Source organism: Salmo salar, chromosome 06 (genome assembly GCF_965601325.2).
Source record: "Salmo salar chromosome 06, fSalSal1, whole genome shotgun sequence".
NCBI lineage: Eukaryota > Metazoa > Chordata > Actinopteri > Salmoniformes > Salmonidae > Salmo > Salmo salar.
Genome location: NC_138296.1, coordinates 81,163,431 through 81,185,612, shown reverse-complemented (window position 1 = coordinate 81,185,612; position 22,182 = coordinate 81,163,431). Strand labels below are relative to the sequence as shown.

The 22,182-nt window shown below is 43.1% G+C and overlaps 1 protein-coding gene across 9 annotated transcripts in view; it reads right to left on the bottom strand.

Annotated features, from left to right (window-relative positions):
• Positions 1 to 17,841, bottom strand: part of LOC106608118 (serine/threonine-protein kinase MRCK alpha) — a 117,574-nt gene extending 99,733 nt beyond the window's left edge. For 4 of the 9 annotated variants that reach the window (XM_014205845.3, XM_045721030.2, XM_045721031.2 and 1 more), the window contains exon 1: positions 16,610 to 17,841. In XM_014205845.3, the coding sequence (XP_014061320.2) occupies positions 16,610 to 16,787 (178 nt within the window). In that variant the 5' untranslated portion in view covers positions 16,788 to 17,841. The remainder of the gene's footprint in view (positions 1 to 16,609) is intronic. The other 5 variants (XM_045721034.2, XM_014205848.3, XM_045721032.2 and 2 more) reach the window with 2 other exon arrangements.
• Between the last annotated feature and the right edge of the window lie 4,341 nt (positions 17,842 to 22,182).

Sequence of the window (22,182 nt, the reverse complement as noted above, 5' to 3'; positions counted from 1 at the left end):
ATGAAAAACGAGGCCAAATCAGGAAGTGTCTCTTTAAAGCAGGTCATCCAGCAAGTCTTCTGAGGATAAAGAGGAAAACACACAACAAAGTAGCAGATGAGCAGAGCTGTCGGGCACACAGTCCTGAGGCCCTTCCATTCACCCTGACAGATCCACAGAGAACCAGGGACAGAACCTGACGGAGCCACAGACAGCCCTAAGACCTAAGAGGCACGTTCATGTCAAATAAATCTCCCACCCTGACAGAACCTGACCAATCCACAGACAGAACCTGACCAATCCACAGACAGAACCTGACCGATCCACAGACAGAACCTGACCAATCCACAGACAGAACCTGACCGATCCACAGACAGAACCTGACCAATCCACAGACAGAACCTGACCAATCCACAGACAGCCTAAGAGACATGGTCCTGTCCCTGCAGCACTCTCAGCTCTTCCACTAGGGGGAAAGCAGGGATGAAGTACTGGTCTATATATAGGGGCAGCAGCAGAGATGTCCCTTCCCACAGACAATTGAGATGACAATCAGAGCGACCACAGGATTTCCCGATGATGTGGTGGCATGCAAGGGAAGGCAGCGTCACTGGACTGCTCATCTAGCTACAGCTTCCTGTGACTCGGCAAGGAGGAAGAGGTCAGAGAACACTCCACCATAACAACAGGATCCGCACGCGCACACACACACGCGCACACACACACGCGCACACACACACACACACACACACGAAAAAGAGGAACCCCCAAAAACCTTCACTACACCACATGACCTCATACAGTGTGACTGCGTGTAGAAAAGGCACAGACAAACAGATCTGATTAGTCTGCTAAGGAGAGAAGCCTCATTTTATGAGTGAAATCTAGTTGACGACAACATTGAGGGAGGTTAGTCACCACCAGATCCATTTCATCATATGAGGCCTCAGATAGGCATTCACTGCTTTACATATAGAGGTAGTCCAGCCTGTTGATTATTAGTCATTCTAAAGTACCAGTAAAAAGGCCTTAACATCCACTGCTGCACACTGCCCAGTGTAGACCTGAAAATAGAGAAGGTCATCCTCAAAATCATAACACACCAAAAGCCAAGGTTACTCTACCCTCGACTAGAGAACCGCTAGGTGGTAATATAGAATCAGGAGAAGAACCACGGACATTCCAAACTCAAAGCAATATACCAAAACACACTGACTGGTCGCCATACCAAAACACACTGACTGGTCGCCTAGCGTTTCTCTACTGACTGGTCGCCATACCAAAACCCACTGACTGGTCGCCATACCAAAACCCACTGACTGGTCACCATACCAAAACCCACTGACTGGTCGCCATACCAAAACACACTGACTGGTCGCCATACCAAAACACACTGACTGGTCGCCATACCAAAACCCACTGACTGGTCGCCTAGCGTTTCTCTACTGACTGGTCGCCTTACCAAAACCCACTGACTGGTCGCCATACCAAAACCCACTGACTGGTCGCCTAGCGTTTCTCTACTGACTGGTCGCCTTACCAAAACCCACTGACTGGTCGCCATACCAAAACCCACTGACTGGTCGCCATACCAAAACCCACTGACTGGTCGCCATACCAAAACCCACTGACTGGTCGCCATACCAAAACCCACTGACTGGTCGCCATACCAAAACCCACTGACTGGTCGCCATACCAAAACCCACTGACTGGTCGCCATACCAAAACACACTGACTGGTCGCCATACCAAAACACACTGACTGGTCGCCATACCAAAACACACTGACTGGTCGCCATACCAAAACACACTGACTGGTCGCCATACCAGAACACACTGACTGGTCGCCATACCAAAACACACTGACTGGTCGCCATACCAAAACACACTGACTGGTCACCATACCAGAACACAGGGCCTAAGAGAGGAGGAAAAGGGGGTGGGGGATGGAGGAGTAGAGAGGAGGAAAAGGGGGGATGGATGGAGTTATGGATGGAGAGAAAAGGGGAGGGGCAAGACTGGAACAGAGATCGAGTCACGGGAGAGGGAGGGTGCAAGAAAGAGATGGAAAGAGAAAGATGATATGGAAGAGAAAGAGATGGATAGAGAAAGATGATATGGAAGAGAAAGAGATGGAAAGAGAAAGATGATATGGAAGAGAAAGAGATGGAAAGAGAAAGATGATATGGAAGAGAAAGAGATGGATAGAGAAAGATGATATGGAAGAGAAAGAGATGGATAGAGAAAGATGATATGGAAGAGAAAGAGATGGAAAGAGAAAGATGATATGGAAGAGAAAGAGATGGAAAGAGAAAGATGATATGGAAGAGAAAGAGATGGAAAGAGAAAGATGATATGGAAGAGAAAGAGATGGAAAGAGAAAGATGATATGGAAGAGAAAGAGATGGAAAGAGAAAGATGATATGGAAGAGAAAGAGATGGAAAGAGAAAGATGATATGGAAGAGAAAGAGATGGAAAGAGAAAGATGATATGGAAGAGAAAGAGATGGAAAGAGAAAGATGATATGGAAGAGAAAGAGATGGAAAGAGAAAGATGATATGGAAGAGAAAGAGAAAGATGATATGGAAGAGAAAGAGAAAGATGATATGGAAGAGAAAGAGAAAGATGATATGGAAGAGAAAGAGAAAGATGATATGGAAGAGAAAGAGATGGATGTGGAAAGAGAAAGATGATATGGAAGAGAAAGAGATGGAAAGAGAAAGATGATATGGAAGAGAAAGAGATGGAAAGAGAAAGATGATATGGAAGAGAAAGAGATGGAAAGAGAAAGATGATATGGAAGAGAAAGAGAAAGATGATATGGAAGAGAAAGAGATGGATAGAGAAAGATATGGAAGAGAAAGAGATGGATGTGGAAAGAGAAAGATGATATGGAAGAGAAAGAGATGGAAAGAGAAAGATGATATGGAAGAGAAAGAGATGGATGTGGAAAGAGAAAGATGATATGGAAGAGAAAGAGATGGAGGGAAGAGAAAGATGATATGGAAGAGAAAGAGATGGAAAGAGAAAGATGATATGGAAGAGAAAGATGATATGGAAGAGAAAGAGATGGATGTGGAAAGAGAAAGATGATATGGAAGAGAAAGAGATGGAAAGAGAAAGATGATATGGAAGAGAAAGAGATGGAAAGAGAAAGATGATATGGAAGAGAAAGAGATGGAAAGAGAAAGATGATATGGAAGAGAAAGAGATGGATGTGGAAAGAGAAAGATGATATGGAAGAGAAAGAGATGGATAGAGAAAGATGATATGGAAGAGAAAGAGATGGATAGAGAAAGAGAAAGATGATATGGAAGATGGATGTGGAAAGAGATTGCAATGGAGAGAAAAAGAATGACAGAAAGCATGGCGCAGAGAGAGATGAGAGAGGGTCTAAAACACTACCTCTTCAAAGAGTAGGCTATTCACCCCCATCAACAAAAACAACAGACTGATATGGTTGTCTTCCCTAGCCATCTTAAGATGAATGCACTAAGTCACTCTGGATAAGAGCGTCTGCTAATTTACAACAACAAAAAATTATGGACAAAAACCTATCCCCTAAACAGGTTTTGTATTCCTAAATTTGCGCCTCCACTCCAAATTCCACAGCTGAGCTGTGAAGGGCTGGGGCCTGGCTTAGTCAGCGTTTTTACACACAGCTGAGCCTCCACAAAATACAGGGATGCTCTGGCTACGGAACACACACAGGGTCACAAAGCACTCACTCCCTTCTCCTTCACTATCTAGCTACCACAGGCTTTCACTGGCCTGCCTGCACCCGGCCACATAATTAACCCATCATCACAAGACATTTGACGCTCAACATCTCACCACAAAATACATTGTTTATTGCTATCTAATAGCATAATTTGGGGGACTTAGTATGTGGCAATGTTTCTTTTCTTGGTCCTGTTGTGTTGAAAGAATGATTGCAATGCACCGTCTGTATGCTTCCTATATTCGTGTGTGTGTGTGTGTGTGTGTGTGTGTGTGTGTGTGTGTGTGTGTGTGTGTGTGTGTGTGTGTATATGTCTGTCTGTGGGGCTACTTCCCAGCCACACCCAGTAAGGCACACATGCATACAGAGGGCACAAGCGAGTGAGGGAGAAGGAGAGAGAGAAAACCTGGCCTGGGAGCAGGCAGAGGTAAATGATTTGGCATACTACTACTATTACAGCTGTTCCATGCCAAGCCCTCTGTGTGGAAGCAACATCCTGTGGTAGAGAGGGGGAACAAATTAAAGGCAGAGATATCCTGGTGTTTCTGCATGTTATTTATTAACTCTGACCCAGCTTCTTAGCCATGAAGGAGTGCTGATCTGGGATCAGGTCCCCTACTGGTCAGGGAAGGCCCAGAAAAGTGTCAAAGACCCCTGTCACCCAAGTCATAGACTGTTCTCTCTGCTACCGCACGGCAAGCAGTACAAGAGTGCCAAGTCTAGGTCCAAAAGGCTCCTTAATAGCTTGCTGAACAATTAATCAAATGGCCACGCGGACTATTTACATTGACCCCTCCACCCTCCCCCTCCTTTGTTTCTACACTGCTGCTACTCACTGTTAATCATCTATGCACAGTCACTTTACCCCTGCCTACAAATTACCTTGACTAACCTGTACCCTCACACATTGACTCGGTACCGGTACCTCCTGTATATAGCCTCATTACTAACCTGTACCCTCACTCATTGACTCGGTACCGGTACCTCCTGTATATAGCCTCATTACTAACCTGTACCCTCACTCATTGACTCGGTACCGGTACCCCCTGTATATAGCCTCATTACTAACCTGTACCCTCACTCATTGACTCGGTACCGGTACCTCCTGTATATAGCCTCATTACTAACCTGTACCCTCACTCATTGACTCGGTACCGGTACCTCCTGTATATAGCCTCATTACTAACCTGTACCCTCACTCATTGACTCGGTACCGGTACCTCCTGTATATAGCCTCATTACTAACCTGTACCCTCACTCATTGACTCGGTACCGGTACCTCCTGTATATAGCCTCATTACTAACCTGTACCCTCACTCATTGACTCGGTACCGGTACCTCCTGTATATAGCCTCATTACTAACCTGTACCCTCACTCATTGACTCGGTACCGGTACCTCCTGTATATAGCCTCATTACTAACCTGTACCCTCACTCATTGACTCGGTACCGGTACCTCCTGTATATAGCCTCATTACTAACCTGTACCCTCACTCATTGACTCGGTACCGGTACCTCCTGTATATAGCCTCATTACTAACCTGTACCCTCACTCATTGACTCGGTACCGGTACCTCCTGTATATAGCCTCATTACTAACCTGTACCCTCACTCATTGACTCGGTACCGGTACCTCCTGTATATAGCCTCATTACTAACCTGTACCCTCACTCATTGACTCGGTACCGGTACCTCCTGTATATAGCCTCATTACTAACCTGTACCCTCACACATTGAATGGGTAACCGGTACCATTGGAATATAGCCTCATTACTAACCTGTACCCTCACTCATTGACTCGGTACCGGTACCCCCTGTATATAGCCTCATTACTAACCTGTACCCTCACTCATTGACTCGGTACCGGTACCCCCTGTATATAGCCTCATTACTAACCTGTACCCTCACTCATTGACTCGGTACCGGTACCTCCTGTATATAGCCTCATTACTAACCTGTACCCTCACTCATTGACTCGGTACCGGTACCTCCTGTATATAGCCTCATTACTAACCTGTACCCTCACACATTGACTCGGTACCGGTACCTCCTTGTATATAGCCTCATTACTAACCTGTACCCTCACTCATTGACTCGGTACCGGTACCCCCTGTATATAGCCTCATTACTAACCTGTACCCTCACTCATTGACTCGGTACCGGTACCCCCTGTATATAGCCTCATTACTAACCTGTACCCTCACTCATTGACTCGGTACCGGTACCTCCTGTATATAGCCTCATTACTAACCTGTACCCTCACTCATTGACTCGGTACCGGTACCCCCTGTATATAGCCTCATTACTAACCTGTACCCTCACTCATTGACTCGGTACCGGTACCTCCTGTATATAGCCTCATTACTAACCTGTACCCTCACACATTGAATGGGTACCGGTACCATTGGAATATAGCCTCATTACTAACCTGTACCCTCACTCATTGACTCGGTACCGGTACCCCCTGTATATAGCCTCATTACTAACCTGTACCCTCACTCATTGACTCGGTACCGGTACCCCCTGTATATAGCCTCATTACTAACCTGTACCCTCACTCATTGACTCGGTACCGGTACCTCCTGTATATAGCCTCATTACTAACCTGTACCCTCACTCATTGACTCGGTACCGGTACCTCCTGTATATAGCCTCATTACTAACCTGTACCCTCACACATTGACTCGGTACCGGTACCCCCTGTATATAGCCTCATTACTAACCTGTACCCTCACTCATTGACTCGGTACCGGTACCTCCTGTATATAGCCTCATTACTAACCTGTACCCTCACTCATTGACTCGGTACCGGTACCTCCTGTATATAGCCTCATTACTAACCTGTACCCTCACTCATTGACTCGGTACCGGTACCTCCTGTATATAGCCTCATTACTAACCTGTACCCTCACACATTGACTCGGTACCGGTACCCCCTGTATATAGCCTCATTACTAACCTGTACCCTCACTCATTGACTCGGTACCGGTACCCCCTGTATATAGCCTCATTACTAACCTGTACCCTCACTCATTGACTCGGTACCGGTACCCCCTGTATATAGCCTCATTACTAACCTGTACCCTCACTCATTGACTCGGTACCGGTACCCCCTGTATATAGCCTCATTACTAACCTGTACCCTCACTCATTGACTCGGTACCGGTACCCCCTGTATATAGCCTCATTACTAACCTGTACCCTCACTCATTGACTCGGTACCGGTACCCCCTGTATATAGCCTCATTACTAACCTGTACCCTCACTCATTGACTCGGTACCGGTACCCCCTGTATATAGCCTCATTACTAACCTGTACCCTCACTCATTGACTCGGTACCGGTACCCCCTGTATATAGCCTCATTACTAACCTGTACCCTCACTCATTGACTCGGTACCGGTACCCCCTGTATATAGCCTCATTACTAACCTGTACCCTCACTCATTGACTCGGTACCGGTACCCCCTGTATATAGCCTCATTACTAACCTGTACCCTCACTCATTGACTCGGTACCGGTACCCCCTGTATATAGCCTCATTACTAACCTGTACCCTCACTCATTGACTCGGTACCGGTACCCCCTGTATATAGCCTCATTACTAACCTGTACCCTCACTCATTGACTCGGTACCGGTACCCCCTGTATATAGCCTCATTACTAACCTGTACCCTCACTCATTGACTCGGTACCGGTACCCCCTGTATATAGCCTCATTACTAACCTGTACCCTCACACATTGACTCGGTACCGGTACCCCCTGTATATAGCCTCATTACTAACCTGTACCCTCACTCATTGACTCGGTACCGGTACCCCCTGTATATAGCCTCATTACTAACCTGTACCCTCACACATTGACTCGGTACCGGTACCTCCTGTATATAGCCTCTTGTTATTTTATTGTGTTCCTTTTTTTTTTATGGTACTTTAGTTTATTTAGTTACTATTTTAAAACTGCATTGTAAGTTAAGGTCTTGTAAGTAAGCATTTCACTGTAAGGTCTACACCTGTTGTATTCGCCGCATGTGACAAATCAAATTTGATTTGAATTATATTCATTATAATCTAAAAGGCTATACTGATACTAGGTCAGCACCACTAAGATGCTGGACCTGTTCTGCTGGGCCTGTTCCGCTGGGCCTGTTCCGACGGGCCTGTTCCGACGGGCCTGTTCTGCTGGACCTGTTCCGCTGGACCTGTTCTGACGGGCCTGTTCTGCTGGGCCTGTTCCGCCGGGCCTGTTCCGCCGGGCCTGTTCCGCCGGGCCTGTTCTGCTGGGCCTGTTAATAGTTTTCCCGGTTGAAGCCAGAAATCTGGGCACTGATCAAATCAAATGTATTTATATAGCCCTTCTTACATCAGCTGATATATCAAAGTGCTGTACAGAAACCCAGCCTAAAACCCCAAACAGCAAGCAATGCAGGTGTAGAAGCACGGTGGCTAGGGAAAACTCCCTAGAAAGAAACCAGGCTATGAGGGGTGGCCAGTCCTCTTCTGGCTATGCCGGGTGGAGACTATAACAGAACATGGCCAAGATGTTAAAATGTTCATAAATGACCAGCAGGGTCAAATAATAATAATCCAATATGATACCGGACTGAAATAATAACACAAATATTTTGTTTACAGTGTGTTTTCCAGACACATTGAGTAGATGGCCCTTTTTTAACAGTTCCAGTATCTAGCTCAGACAGACTACCACTTGGGATTTTAATTTCATCCTTTCACAAGTGAGAAATAATGTCACACTGTGTCATTGGTCTAGACTTGGATGGGGGGAGAAGAGCGGCTAATTGTTCCTCTGGGTTTGACTAATTTAGAAGTCATTTATGAGTAGAGTAATGGTCCTTATTCAGCCTGTGTGCCTGCAAATGTGTTCATATTCACCCCAAAATGTTCTGTAAGTACTGCCTGGCCTGCTGGATCCACAGCCGGGAGAGAGGCGTCATCCCAGCGACAGATGAGGGACATTTACAAATCTCTTGGTCCTCAGAGGCTGCTAATAAACCGAGTTGTCGGCTACTCTCTGGGAGAGAGTGGTGAGAAAACCAGGGCCAGTCATTCATATATAGGAGGTTCAGCTTCCTGCAGCTAGAAAATAGGATTCATTCTCAGCTTCACCCTCTTTTGGTTAGGTGGTTTGTTTGGTTGAGCTGGGAAACTGTTAGAAATGGGTATGTGTGCTATGTAAGGATTTGGGGGAGGGCATGAAAATGTAACCGACTGTTGGTCTGCTATGTTTAGGCCACTTCAATGGTCTGATGTGGAGTGAGGGTTCAGGGAAGACATCCACTGTGACATGACACGGCCACCCTCTGACTCCATAGTACCCCTTCACGATGGTGATCCCTCTCAGGGCAATGGAAAAGGAACCTTTCACCCACTAAATGTGTGTGTGTGTGTGTGTGTGTGTGTGTGTGTGTGTGTGTGTGTGTGTGTGTGTGTGTGTGTGTGTGTGTGTGTGTGTGTGTGTGTATTAATTAATAAATGAGAGTGTGAGTGAGTGACCTGACCACTGCCAGCTTTATAGTCAAAGGCTTCAGGACAGCAGTGACCAACAATACACAGCTGAGCCACTTCCTGGTATGACATCATGTGCCCAAAGAGCCAAGCAGCCAGTTCCTGTGTTTCCTGTTAGCTGCCCCTCTGGAATCATCACAGGGAAAAGTAGAACATCCAGCATCGTGACAAGGATGTCCTGACCCTTCACATCACAATCAACCCCATCATCAGCACCCACGGACCCTCCTAGCTTCTACCATGCCCATCAACACCTGGCCTGGGTAGGACTCTGAGTAACTAAGCGAGGTGTATGGTGTGTTTAAGATATCCTCACCACCACAACCAATGTATGAAAAGAAGCAGGGGTATGAGAGGACAGGCTGCCGATATAACCAATCAGAGACCCAGTGGGGTGGATGTCTTCTACTGGAGTTCAACAGTTAGCCACATCATACCAGAACCACATCATACCAGAACCATACCAGAACCACACCATACCAGAACCACACCATACCAGAACCATACCAGAACCACACCATACCAGAACCACATCATACCAGAACCATACCAGAACCATACCAGAACCACACCATACCAGAACCACACCATACCAGAACCATACCAGAACCACACCATACCAGAACCACACCATACCAGAACCCCATCATACCAGAACCCCACCACACCATCACACCCACACCATACCAGAACCACACCACATCATACCCACACCACACCATATCATACCAGAACCACACCACAACATCACACCACATCATATCCACACCAGAACCACACCACAACATCATCACACAACACCCACACCATACCAGAACCACACCATCATCACACTACATCATAACCACATCATAACATCACACCACATCATACGCACACATCATCACATCTCCACACCATACCAGAACCACACCACAACATCACATACCCACACCATACCAGAACCACACCATCATCACACCACATCATATCCACACCATACCAGAACCACACCATCATCACACCACATCATATCCACACCACATCATACCCACACCTGGCCCTCGCTACATATTCATCGCCAGACCCACTGGCCCCAGGTCATCTATAAGTCTATGCTAGGTAAAGCTCCGCCTTATCTCAGTTCACTGGTCACAATAACAACATCCACCCGTAGCACGCACTCCAGCAGGTATATCTCACTGGTCATCCCCAAAGCCAACATCTCCTTTGGCCGCCTTTCCTTCCAATTCTCTGCTGTCAGTGACTGGAACAAATTGCAAAAATGGCTGAAGCTGGAGACTTATATTTCCCCTACTAACTTTAAACATCAGCTATCTGAGCAGCTAACCGATGGCTGCAGCTGTACATAGTCCATCTGTAAATAGCCCACCTAATCTACCTATCTCATCCCCATATTGTTTTTATTTACTTTGCTGCTCTTTTGCACACCAATATCACTACTTACACACCATCATCTGCTCATCATCATCATCATCTGCTCATCTATCACTCCAGTGTTAATCTGCTAAATTGTAATTACTTTGCTACTATGGCCTATTTATTGCCTTACCTCCTCATGCCATTTGCACACAGTGTATATAGACTTTATTTTTTTTCTATTGTGTTATTGACTGTACGCTTGTTTATTCCATGTGTAACTCTGTGTTGTTGTTTCTGTCGCACTGCTTTTATTTTGAACCAAACCAACATTTGTTATTGAAGTAGAAGTCCTGGGAGTGCATTCTGACTAAGAACAGCAAAGGTAATAACATTTTTCTTATAGTAAATCTGACTTTGGTGAGTGCTAAACTTGCTGGGTGTCTAAATAGCTAGCCCTGTGATGCCGGGCTATCTACTGAGAATATTGCAAAATGTGCTTTCACCGAAAAGCTATTTTAAAATCGGACATAGCGAGTGCATAGAGGAGTTCTGTATCTATAATTCTTAAAATAATTGTTATGTTTTTTGTCAACGTTTATCGTGAGTAATTTAGTAAATTCACCGTAAGTTTGCGGGGGGTATGCTAGTTCTGAACGTCACATGCTAATGTAAAAAGCTGTTTTTTGATATAAATATGAACTTGATTGAACAAAACATGCATGTATTGTATAACATAATGTCCTAGGTGTGTCATCTGATGAAGACCATCAAAGGTTAGTGCTGCATTTTGCTGTGGTTTGGGTTTATGTGACATTATATGCTAGCTTGAAAAATGGGTGTCTGATTATTTCTGGCTGGGTACTCTGCTGACATAATCTAATGTTTTGCTTTCGCTGTAAAGCCTTTTTGAAATCGGACAGTGTGGTTAGATTAACGAGAGTCTTGTCTTTAAAATGGTGTAAAATAGTCATACGTTTGAGAAATTGAAGTAATAGCATTTCTAAGGTATTTGAATAATGCGCCATGGGATTCCACTGGCTGTTACGTAGGTGGGACGAAATCGTCCCACTGGCCCTAGAGAAGTTAAATAAAGGTGAAATAAAATAAAAATACCATACCAGAACCACACCATCATCACACCTAGAGATCGACCGATTAATCGGAATGGCCGACGATTACATTGCGCTCCACGAGGAGACTGCGTGGCAGGCTGACTAACTGTTACGTGAGTGCAGCAAGGAGCCAAGGTAAGTTGCTAGCTAGCATTAAACTTATCTTATAAAAAACAATCAATCAATCTTAACATAATCAGTAGTTAAACTAGTAATATCGTCAACCATGTGTAGTTATCTAGCTTGTCCTGTGTTGCAAATAATCAATGCGGTGGCTGTTAATTTATCATCAAATCACAGCCTACTTCGCCAAACGGGTGATGATTTAACAAGCGCATTCGCGAAAAAAAGCACTGTCGTTGCACCAATGTGTACCTAACCATTCATCAATGCCTTAAAATCAATACACAAGTATATATTTTTTAAATTTGCATATTTAGTTAATATTGCCTGCTAACATGAATTTCTTTTAACTAGGGAAATTGTGTCACTTCTCTTGCATTCTGTGCAAGCAGAGTCAGGAAATATGCAGCAGTTTGGGCCGCCTGGCTCGTTGCGAACTGTGTGAAGACCATTTCTTCCTAACAAAGACCGTAATTAATTTGCCAGAATTGTACATAATTATGACATAACATTGAAGGTTGTACAATGTAACAGCAATATTTAGACTTAGGGATGCCACCCGTTAGATAAAATACGGAACGGTTCCGTATTTCACTGAAAGAATAAACGTCTTGATTTCGAAATGATAGGTCATTAATATGGTAAAATCCGGAAACTACGTCTCGTATTTCTGTGTGTTATTATATTATAATTAAGTCTATGATTTGATATTTGACAGAGCAGTCTGACTGAGCAGTGGTAGGCAGCAGCAGGCTCGTAAGCATTCATTCAAACAGCACTTTCCTGCGTTTGCCAGCAGCTTTTCGCTGTGCTTCAAGCATTGTGCTGTTTATGACTTCAAGCCTATCAACTCCCGAGATTTGGCTGGCAATACTATAGTGCCTATAAGAACATCCAATAGTCAAAGGTATATGAAATACAAATGTATAAAGAGAAATAGTCCTATAATTCCTACAACCTAAAACTTCTTACCTGGGAATATTGAAGACTCGTGTTAAAAGGAACCACCAGCTTTCATATGTTCTCATGTTCTGAGCAAGGAACTTAAATGTTAGCTTTATTACATGGCACATATTGCACTTTTACTTTCTTCTCCAACACTTTGTTTTTGCATTATTTAAACCGAATTGAACATGTTTCATTATTTATTTGAGACTAAATTGATTTTATTGATGTATTACATTAAGTTAAAATATAAGTGTTCATTCAGTGTTGTTGTAATTGTCATGATTACAAATAAATTACACATATATATATATATATATATACACACACACAACACATATACATACATATATACACACACATATATACATACACACTGCTCAAAAATAAAGGGAACACTTAAACAACACAATGCAACTCCAAGTCAATCACACTTCTGTGAAATCAAACTGTCCACTTAGGAAGCAACACTGATTGACAATAAATGTCACATACTGTTGTGCAAATGGAATGGACAACAGGTGGAAATTATAGGCAATTAGCAAGACACCCCCAATAAAGGAGTGGTTCTGCAGGTGGTGACCACAGACCACTTCTCAGTTCCTATGCTTCCTGGCTGATGTTATGGTCACTTTTGAATGCTGGCGGTGCTTTCACTCTAGTGGTAGCATGAGACGGAGTCTACAACCCACACAAGTGGCTCAGGTAGTGCAGCTCATCCAGGATGACACATCAATGCGAGCTGTGGCAAGGTTTGCTGTGTCTGTCAGCGTAGTGTCCAGAGCATGGAGGCGCTACCAGGAGACAGGCCAGTACATCAGGAGACGTGGAGGAGGCTGTAGGAGGGCAACAACCCAGCAAGAGGACCGCTACCTCCACCTTTGTGCAAGGAGGAGCAGGAGGAGCACTGCCAGAGCCCTGCAAAATGACCTCCAGCAGGCCACAAATGTGCATGCGTCTGCTCAAACGGTCAGAAACAGACTCCATGAGGGTGGTATGAGGGCCCGACGTCCACAGGTGGTGGTTGTGCTTACAGCCCAACACCGTGCAGGACGTTTGGCATTTGCCAGAGAACACCAAGATTGGCAAATTCGCCACTGGCGCCCTGTGCCCTTCACAGATGAAAGCAGGTTCACACTGAGCACATGTGACAGACGTGACAGAGTCTGGAGACGCCGTGGAGAACGTTCTGCTGCCTGCAACATCCTCCAGCATGACCGGTTTGGCGGTGGGTCAGTCATGGTGTGGGGTTGCATTTCTTTGGGGGGCCGCACAGCCCTCCATGTGCTCGCCAGAGGTAGCCTGACTGCCATTAGGTACCGAGATGAGATCCTCAGACCCCTTGTGAGACCATATGCTGGTGCGGTTGGCCCTGAGTTCCTCCTAATGCAAGACAGTGCTAGACCTCATATGGCTGGAGTGTGTCAGCAGTTCCTGCAAGAGGAAGGCATTGATGCTATGGACTGGCCCGCCCGTTCCAAAGACCTGAATCCAATTGAGCACATCTGGGACATCATGTCTCGCTCCATCCACCAACGCCACGTTGCACCACAGACTGTCCAGGAGTTGGCAGATGCTTTAGTCCATGTCTGGGAGGAGATCGCTCAGGAGACCATCCGCCACCTCATCAGGAGCATGCCCAGGCGTTGTAGGGAGGTCATACAGGCACGTGGAGGCCACACACACTACTGAGCCTCATTTTGACTTGTTTTAAGGACATTACATCAAAGTTGGATCAGCCTGTAGTGTGGTTTTCCACTTTAATTTTGAGTGTGACTCCAAATCCAGACCTCCATGGGTTGATAAATTGGATTTCCATTGATTATTTTTGTGTGATTTTGTTGTCAGCACATTCAACTATGTAAAGAAAAAAGTATTTAATAAGATTATTTCATTCATATAGATCTAGGATGTGTTATTTTAGTGTTCCCTTTATTTTTTTGAGCAGTATATATATATTATATATTTCACTTTTTTTATATAAAAAAATGAAATTGTAAAAAATAATAAAAGGAAAAAAATGTAATAAAATAAAAATTATTCGGCCAATTAATCGGTATCAGCTTTTTATGGTCCTCCATAATCGGTATCGCCGTTGAAAAATCATAATCGGTCGAGCTCTAATCACACCACATCATACCCACACCATACCAGAACCACACCATCATCACACCATACCAGAACCACACTACATCACACCACATCCTGCCAGATCCACATCTCACCAGAACCACACCAGAACCACACCAAAAGTTCATTCTCAAAACAGATAGTTGTTTCTTCTGTTCTGATCCTCCTCATATCTGGACTTCAACTTCTCAGGCTACATAGATAGTAGGCCTATAGTATAGTATCATAAAGTACAGTATAGTGTTTTAGGCCTATAACATTGTTATTAGTGTATAATAAAGGCTAGTGCTGTAGCATTGTGCTGAACATAATGTTCCATTAATAGCAAATAAACAAAGCAGCTAAAACAATTGTTACATATTTCATAATTGAGCCTTAAAAATAGTGTAATTCAGGTCAACACCTCTTCCAATCTTCTGCTTACTACTAGGTAGTTAGTGTTATAAGGTCGTAACAGAAGGATATGGTGAACTAAGCCTGGTCCATTCACTGATGGCTGCAGGTTATACAAGGGTCTGTTGCCATATCAACCAAAATGAGGTCACCAAACTAAGTGACGAAAAGCAAACCTTATAGTAATGTTTGTCTACTGTTGTGGGCTGAGCATGAAAGGGATATCAGGGATGACATAAGTCATAGCTAGTCCAATACTTTATAACATGATGGTGTTTTATAATGGCAATGTTTTGAGCATTATGTTTTGTGAAGATTAAAGTCCAAGTGAAAGGTGTATTTTGAATTTAAGTGTCTCATCCATCTTTGGGGAATGGTGTTTTATGTGACAGGCCTGGGTATAAGCACGATTAATTATGTTATGAAGCATTTGTTAAATCATGTCATCAAACCTTGTGGTAAGCTCAGAGGTCAAAAGGAGGACACCACCAAAGGTGTTGAAATATGCTTTATTTTAGTAGGCTACATGTACTCGCAATACATTACAACACCTTAGCCTAAATGAAGCATACACTTATTTTGATAGTGTTTCTATGGTGTTTGTAAAGATGAAATGATTTCCATTGTTTGCAGCTACTGTAAGTGAAATGGCTGAGTCCTGAATAAAAGCACCTAATTGCAGTAAATATTGCAGTGTTTCCCCTGGCCTCTGGCTGGGTCTGTGTGTTAACACGGGGTAAATGTCCAAATGAAATCCCACTTGGCCCTTGGGCATCTCGGTAAGGCATACCCATACAGAGTTACCACCGGACCAGTCAGATAAAAGGTCGTTCGCATTCCATTAGTGCTCGAACTAAACCACCAATGTCGTCACACACAGTTCGCTTTTTCAACAAATGATTAAGTTGTGTGTGGTCCTGTGCTTTGCTTTTCAATGACCGTGAGTGGGGGAGAGGTTACACACACAATTGCAAACGTTCCATGACATTTGGGGCTCGTGCTAGGCCACTGCCTGGCTACTGCCACTACAACAAATGGTAACATTGGCTGTTGGTGTGTAAAGTCAATTTGTTATGGGACACGACTCAAGTTGGATATAAAGTACCCCAAAAGCAGTCATACACTAAAAAAGCACAATTGCCTTGAAGTTAAAAACGGAGGTGTGGAGGTGGCCTAGGCTAAGAGGACAGCAGCTCCTTCATGACCAGGCCTTGTGCTGAGGTCTCTACAACTATAAAAAGGTATGTGGTAAAAGGGGGGCCACATTGCACCACCATTATCATTTTACATAAAAAAAAAGGGGGGGGGGGGGAACTTACCCCAATCCAGAAACTCCAAGATGTTTTTCTCCCTTCTGAGGGGTGAGTTGTTGCACTCGTCATACAGGCAGATAAGGATATCCAATAGCGTTTCCACGCTAAGGCATTGGTCATTTGACTGAGCTGGGCCGTCAAGGATCAGCTTTTCCAGTTTCTTCAAACGGACCTCTCCCGACATGATTCAAACTGTAGTCAGGTGATGCTAGTAGAGGAAATTATATTAACTCACTTAAATAGTTAGCTAAGCCTTATATGCAGGCTGACCAGGGACGAACAGAAGAAGTTCGCTTAGCTTGTCTCTGTCTCACCTTGTAGCAAAATGAATAAAAACTTTGAGGCAAGCAAGCTAATAGCGAGCTAAAATAGAACTATCATGATCCACCTCTCACAAAGGTATATATAGAGTATCTCGGAGGTGAGTGAGCCATGTAATATTTCCTCATTTTATTTATCCTATTCCCCCAAAACACAAAGGAGAACTCACAATTGCAGACCCTGCCCTGGCCAGCAGATTTTGACGTAGGCTAATGAAAGCCGCTTGTAGTATTTCCTTACGTATTTTTTCCAGTCGTCTCCTGGCAAAAATACCCCCAATGAAAATATTACCCGTGAGAATGCAGTTATAGCAATCCCATGAGTTGTTGAGATGTGGTTATCCAAACTGCAGCGACAAAAAATGCATCAACACTAGATCTGCAATGCTACAAAGCCTGAATGCAATGCCCCTCCTCTGTTGAGTCTGAGAATGGAAGGGCGCAAGGCTTAACTAGCTAGTTTTTTCGTTTAAATCCAATTATTTTAAAATCATCTGCCTGGCCCTCTTCACAGTTTAAAACTATGGTTCGAATATATGTCCATTGCTGTATCCGTCGAAAATGCGGTTTCTCTGAGGGGTTGAGCTTTTTCCCGTCAAGAAAAAAGCTGCATTCTTGCTCATACCAATCCAGTACACTGCCTTCCCCCTTGCTTCCCACGTCGGTCGCTTGCGGTTCTCGAACTACAGCTTGCTGCAGGCAAAACCCCAGCTCATCATGGCGACCGTCACACACTGCCGTCACAGCATCTGCTGTCCTGTGGGACGCGAGGGTATACTGGAAGGATAGCGGACAATATTGTGAATGGAAACTGTGGTCGTTGTAGCTAGGTGGCGAAACTGAAAGAAATAGGCACTATCGTGCATATTGTGATAAAAGCACAAAATCTGGCACAGAGGTAGATTGATGTACCCTGAAAATATTTAGATATGGAGCCGCCCCTAGGGGGGCGTGGCAACCATTTTTCAAATTGGCCACCGATGGTAACATTATTATGGAATTCAGAAGGGGTGGGTATAATTTGCAGAAGTTCCAACAGTAATCTGTTCCAAAAACTTCGTAAAGTACAAGGTTGCCAACAAAAAACGCATACAAAGTAGCATGATTAATTCACCTAGCTAACTAGCTGCCAAACAGGCATCAACTCAGCACGTAGCTTATTCTTAATGTTTGTCCATAGGCTACCAGAGTGAGGACAGACATTGGTGATTGAAAAAAGTCATTAAACAGCCCACTCCCTACCCAGTATCTTATTCTGCCGCTATACAACTTTGTATGCATTGTTTGTTGGCAACCTTGTTATTTACAAGTTTTTGGAACATATTCCTGTTGAAGTGTTCCACAAATCATACCCACCCTTCAGAAAGACTGTTTTATAGATTATGCAGAAATCGCTCTGCCATTTCCTGGTTGCTAAAATAATAGTTAGCCTAATTTCAGTCTATGTGGCAAAACAAGCATGTGTAGTGTGAAATATATGTATAGTGTGAAATATACTGTGAAATATATTTTCCATAATGAAAAATAGTGAATTTTTGGCTGTTTGAAGCTGGTGTACAAAACCAAAAGTAAAAGACACAAAAATACAACTTAAGAAAGAGAAGCATAGAAGTAGCACACATAGAACTGATCTACCGCTTCTTGGACTTGCTTTCAATGAGAATGACAGCAAATGGAATTGAAATAGAATTGATCCCAACCCTGCTTAACAGACACATGCATCCTACTGGAAGCACTCTGGATCCTGTCCCCATGTCCTGCTACCACAGAAACCCCAGCTGAACAGGCCTAAGTGAAGAAAATGGAATGGCATCAAACACATCAAAACCATGTGTTTGCTGTATTTGATACCATTCCTCCTATTCCACTCCATCCTCCCCAATTAAGGTTCCACCAACCTCCTGTGAAATGACAGATCTATAACTCACATTTCTATGTGAATTTGGTCAGTCACCCAAAAAATGTATTACATATTGCAGCTTTAAGATAACGGCTCCAGATTTAGAACAGAGATACATTTATGGACCCGAAAAATATTTAGATATGGAGCCACCCCAAAATGGCTGCATAGGATAACACTATTGTACAATTCAGAAAGACTATTTAGAGATAAACACACAAAATTTGTCACAGAGGTAGATTCATGTACCCTCAAAAGATTGAGATATGAAGCCACCACAGAGTTTGCCCCTGGGGGCCATGACAGTCAATTTATGAAATGGACTGAGATTTTATTTGGAGATTTGCTGATGAAATATTAAAATATGGAGCCACCACAGATTTGGCCCCTGGGGGCCATGGCAGCCATTTTACTAAAAGGCTGCAGACTGTACAACTATTTTACAAACATTAAATCTATAGAAAGTAACCGCCTATACTTCTTAGATTTTTTTAAATCACATATTCTGGCCTATACCTTTTGCCCTGGATCTCCTGAAAACCAAAAGGTTTAACAGTAACACATAGTATATTACAAGGAGTACGAAAGGCCTTTAGAATTGTAACATTGTATAACCGACAGTGGCCATTTTGGAATATGGCAGCCACGGCCCTTTTAACTCTTTTACTTTAGATTCATGCCACCAGGGACCAAATCTGGGGTGGCTCCATATCTAAATCTTTTAAGGGTACATACATCTGGTCATGGCTAGAAGGGATCCAGCTTTTGTCAAATTTACATAAAAAGATTTGGGGTGTTTTTTTTGCATTTTACCTAACCCTAACCCTTTTCCTAACCTTAACCTAATTATCATAACCTGCTAAGTTAATTATCTTAACCTGCTACGAAAAGTAATATCTGACAAAAGCTGGATCCCTTCTAGCTGGGACCCATGAATCTACCTCTGTTACAAATGTGGTGCTTTTATCACAAAATGCATGATGGTTTTGCTTCGCTGCCCCACTGCCATTCCCCCCACTGCCATCCCCCACATGTAATTTTATTGTGTGTAGTTTTTATAGATTTTTTTTACTTAGTTTATTTAAGGGCTCATAAATAAGCATTTCACAGTAAGGTCTACTACACCTGTTGTATTCAGTGCATTATTCAGCATTTCATTTGATCGGTATAGAATGGAATGACACATTTAATAATGAGAACAGGCCCTTTAATTGCTTAACATAATTTATTTTTGTATCTGCACATTACATTAAGTAATGCTGCATTCATAACCAAGTGGGAAGGTGGTAATTACCATTTGTGAAATCGTGTATATAGGGGTGGTGTACATCACGTTATGAACTGGACAATACAATCAAACATGGAGGTCATTAAAATGTATATCCAGAGCTGCTTTCACTTTTTTTTTAAATGAAATTACAAGATGTTGTAGCATTAGCAAGCAACAAACACTAAATCATTTTGGGATAGGCCACAAAGTAGCTTACATGGCTAGCTTTTTTCTTCAGTTACCAGCCAGGAAAATTTGAATAATCTAATAGATTTTCATTTTTCAATGGACCTCACCAGATGTCAAATATGTGAACTATTGACTTCATTGATTGACAATAATATTCATTATCTCCACATTATGTCACGTTCTGACCTTAGCATGAGGTCATTTTTCCATAGCAGATTGGTCAGGGCGTGACAGGGGGGTGTTTTTGTCTATGTATTTTGGGTTTTCTGTTTTCTATGTGGGTTGTCTAGATTGTCGTTCTATGTTGTGGCCGGGTATGGTTTCCAATCAGAGGCAGGTGTTTTTCGTTGTCTCTGATTGGAAGCCATACTTAGGCAGCCTGTTTTTCATGGGGTTTTGTGGGTGGTTGTTTTCCGTTTCGTTGTTTGTACCTGACGGGACTGTTGGTCGTTTTGTTATTTTGCAAAGTGTTTTCATTAAAAGTAATATGAGCACTTCATTCACATGCCGCATTTTGGTCTCCTTTAGACGATTATCTTCCAGCGTATCAACCAATGTTGGTATTCTTGCAGCTTATTATCAGAAATAAAAGTACTGCTAGCATAATATGGTGATGTCGAGCTATCAACATGAAAGGCATTTACATTTGAAAGACAATAGTTCAAACATGTTATGGGTTTAACAGTTGAAAATAGTGTTCAAAAGCTGTATTTTATTTTGTTTAAAAATATTCCACCACCCCTATGATCTAGAAGGTATAAAACCATTGTGTTATATTCTGTTTCCATTAAATATGCGTATCGGGGTTGACATAATAAAGCAAACATGTTTATTATATTTTCAACACAGGCTAGTACTTGGCCAAGGAAGTGGCAAATTGGATCTGATGACATATCTTGGAACAACCGCGCCCCCTGGCGAATCAATTCTGTATAATTATTGGATGGGGTACCGGTAGGTTTGATTCAAGGACATTACTTACGTATGTTCATTCGTTTACCGCGGGGCTCTCGAACTCTGTTCCTGGAGAGCTACCGTCCTGTAGGTTTTTGCTCCAACCCTAATCTAGCCCACCTGATTCTAATACATAGCTGGTTGATAAACGGAACCAGGTTAGTTAGTTTACAACTGGGGTTGGATTGAAAACCTATAGGAGGATAGCTCTCCAGGAACAGGATTGGAGAGCCCTGGAACTTGACCGACTCCTTTTACTGATGTTTTGAATCGAAACGAGTTGCATACAGATACCGATTGTAGATTTGACAATCATCCACAAGGTAATTAAAAGTTACTTCAATTGATTTACATCACGTTTGTCAATAATTTCTTAACAATGACAAATATGGAATCTCACCTGTCAAGTAAGCATCTACAGTAGATAGATGTATACTATTGTAGCCTAGGTAGAGCATAGAGGCAATTTGATACAATATTCCTTTTCAAGATAATACGTCTCCAATAGTCTCTGAACAGACAGAAATAAACTACTATGATAAAAGCAAGTAGTCATATTCCTTTGGAGACCCTATTAACTGTGATAAAATATTAAATATACACAATTAGGCTATAGCCTTGTCAGTTAAATAGCCCATACAACTGACTGTCCAGCCTGGTCTGTTGGTCCCTGCACAGGATTATTGGCCAACATTGGCCACTTGAACACTGGGTAATTAGCCTACAAGTAGAGCAATTCACGTGCAAACATTGCATTTCTTCAATAGTTGATGTTGAGATCAGGCAGGATATAGCATAATTAGGAAGTTAGTGACAATAATGTAATGTCATTTAAATAATGTGGGCTACAACTTCAATATTGATTTTTACACACAGCTTCATTCTCTCATTTGAGATGCTCAAAATAATAGGCCGAGCCTGCTGATTTTGTGCTGAAGTGAAGTCC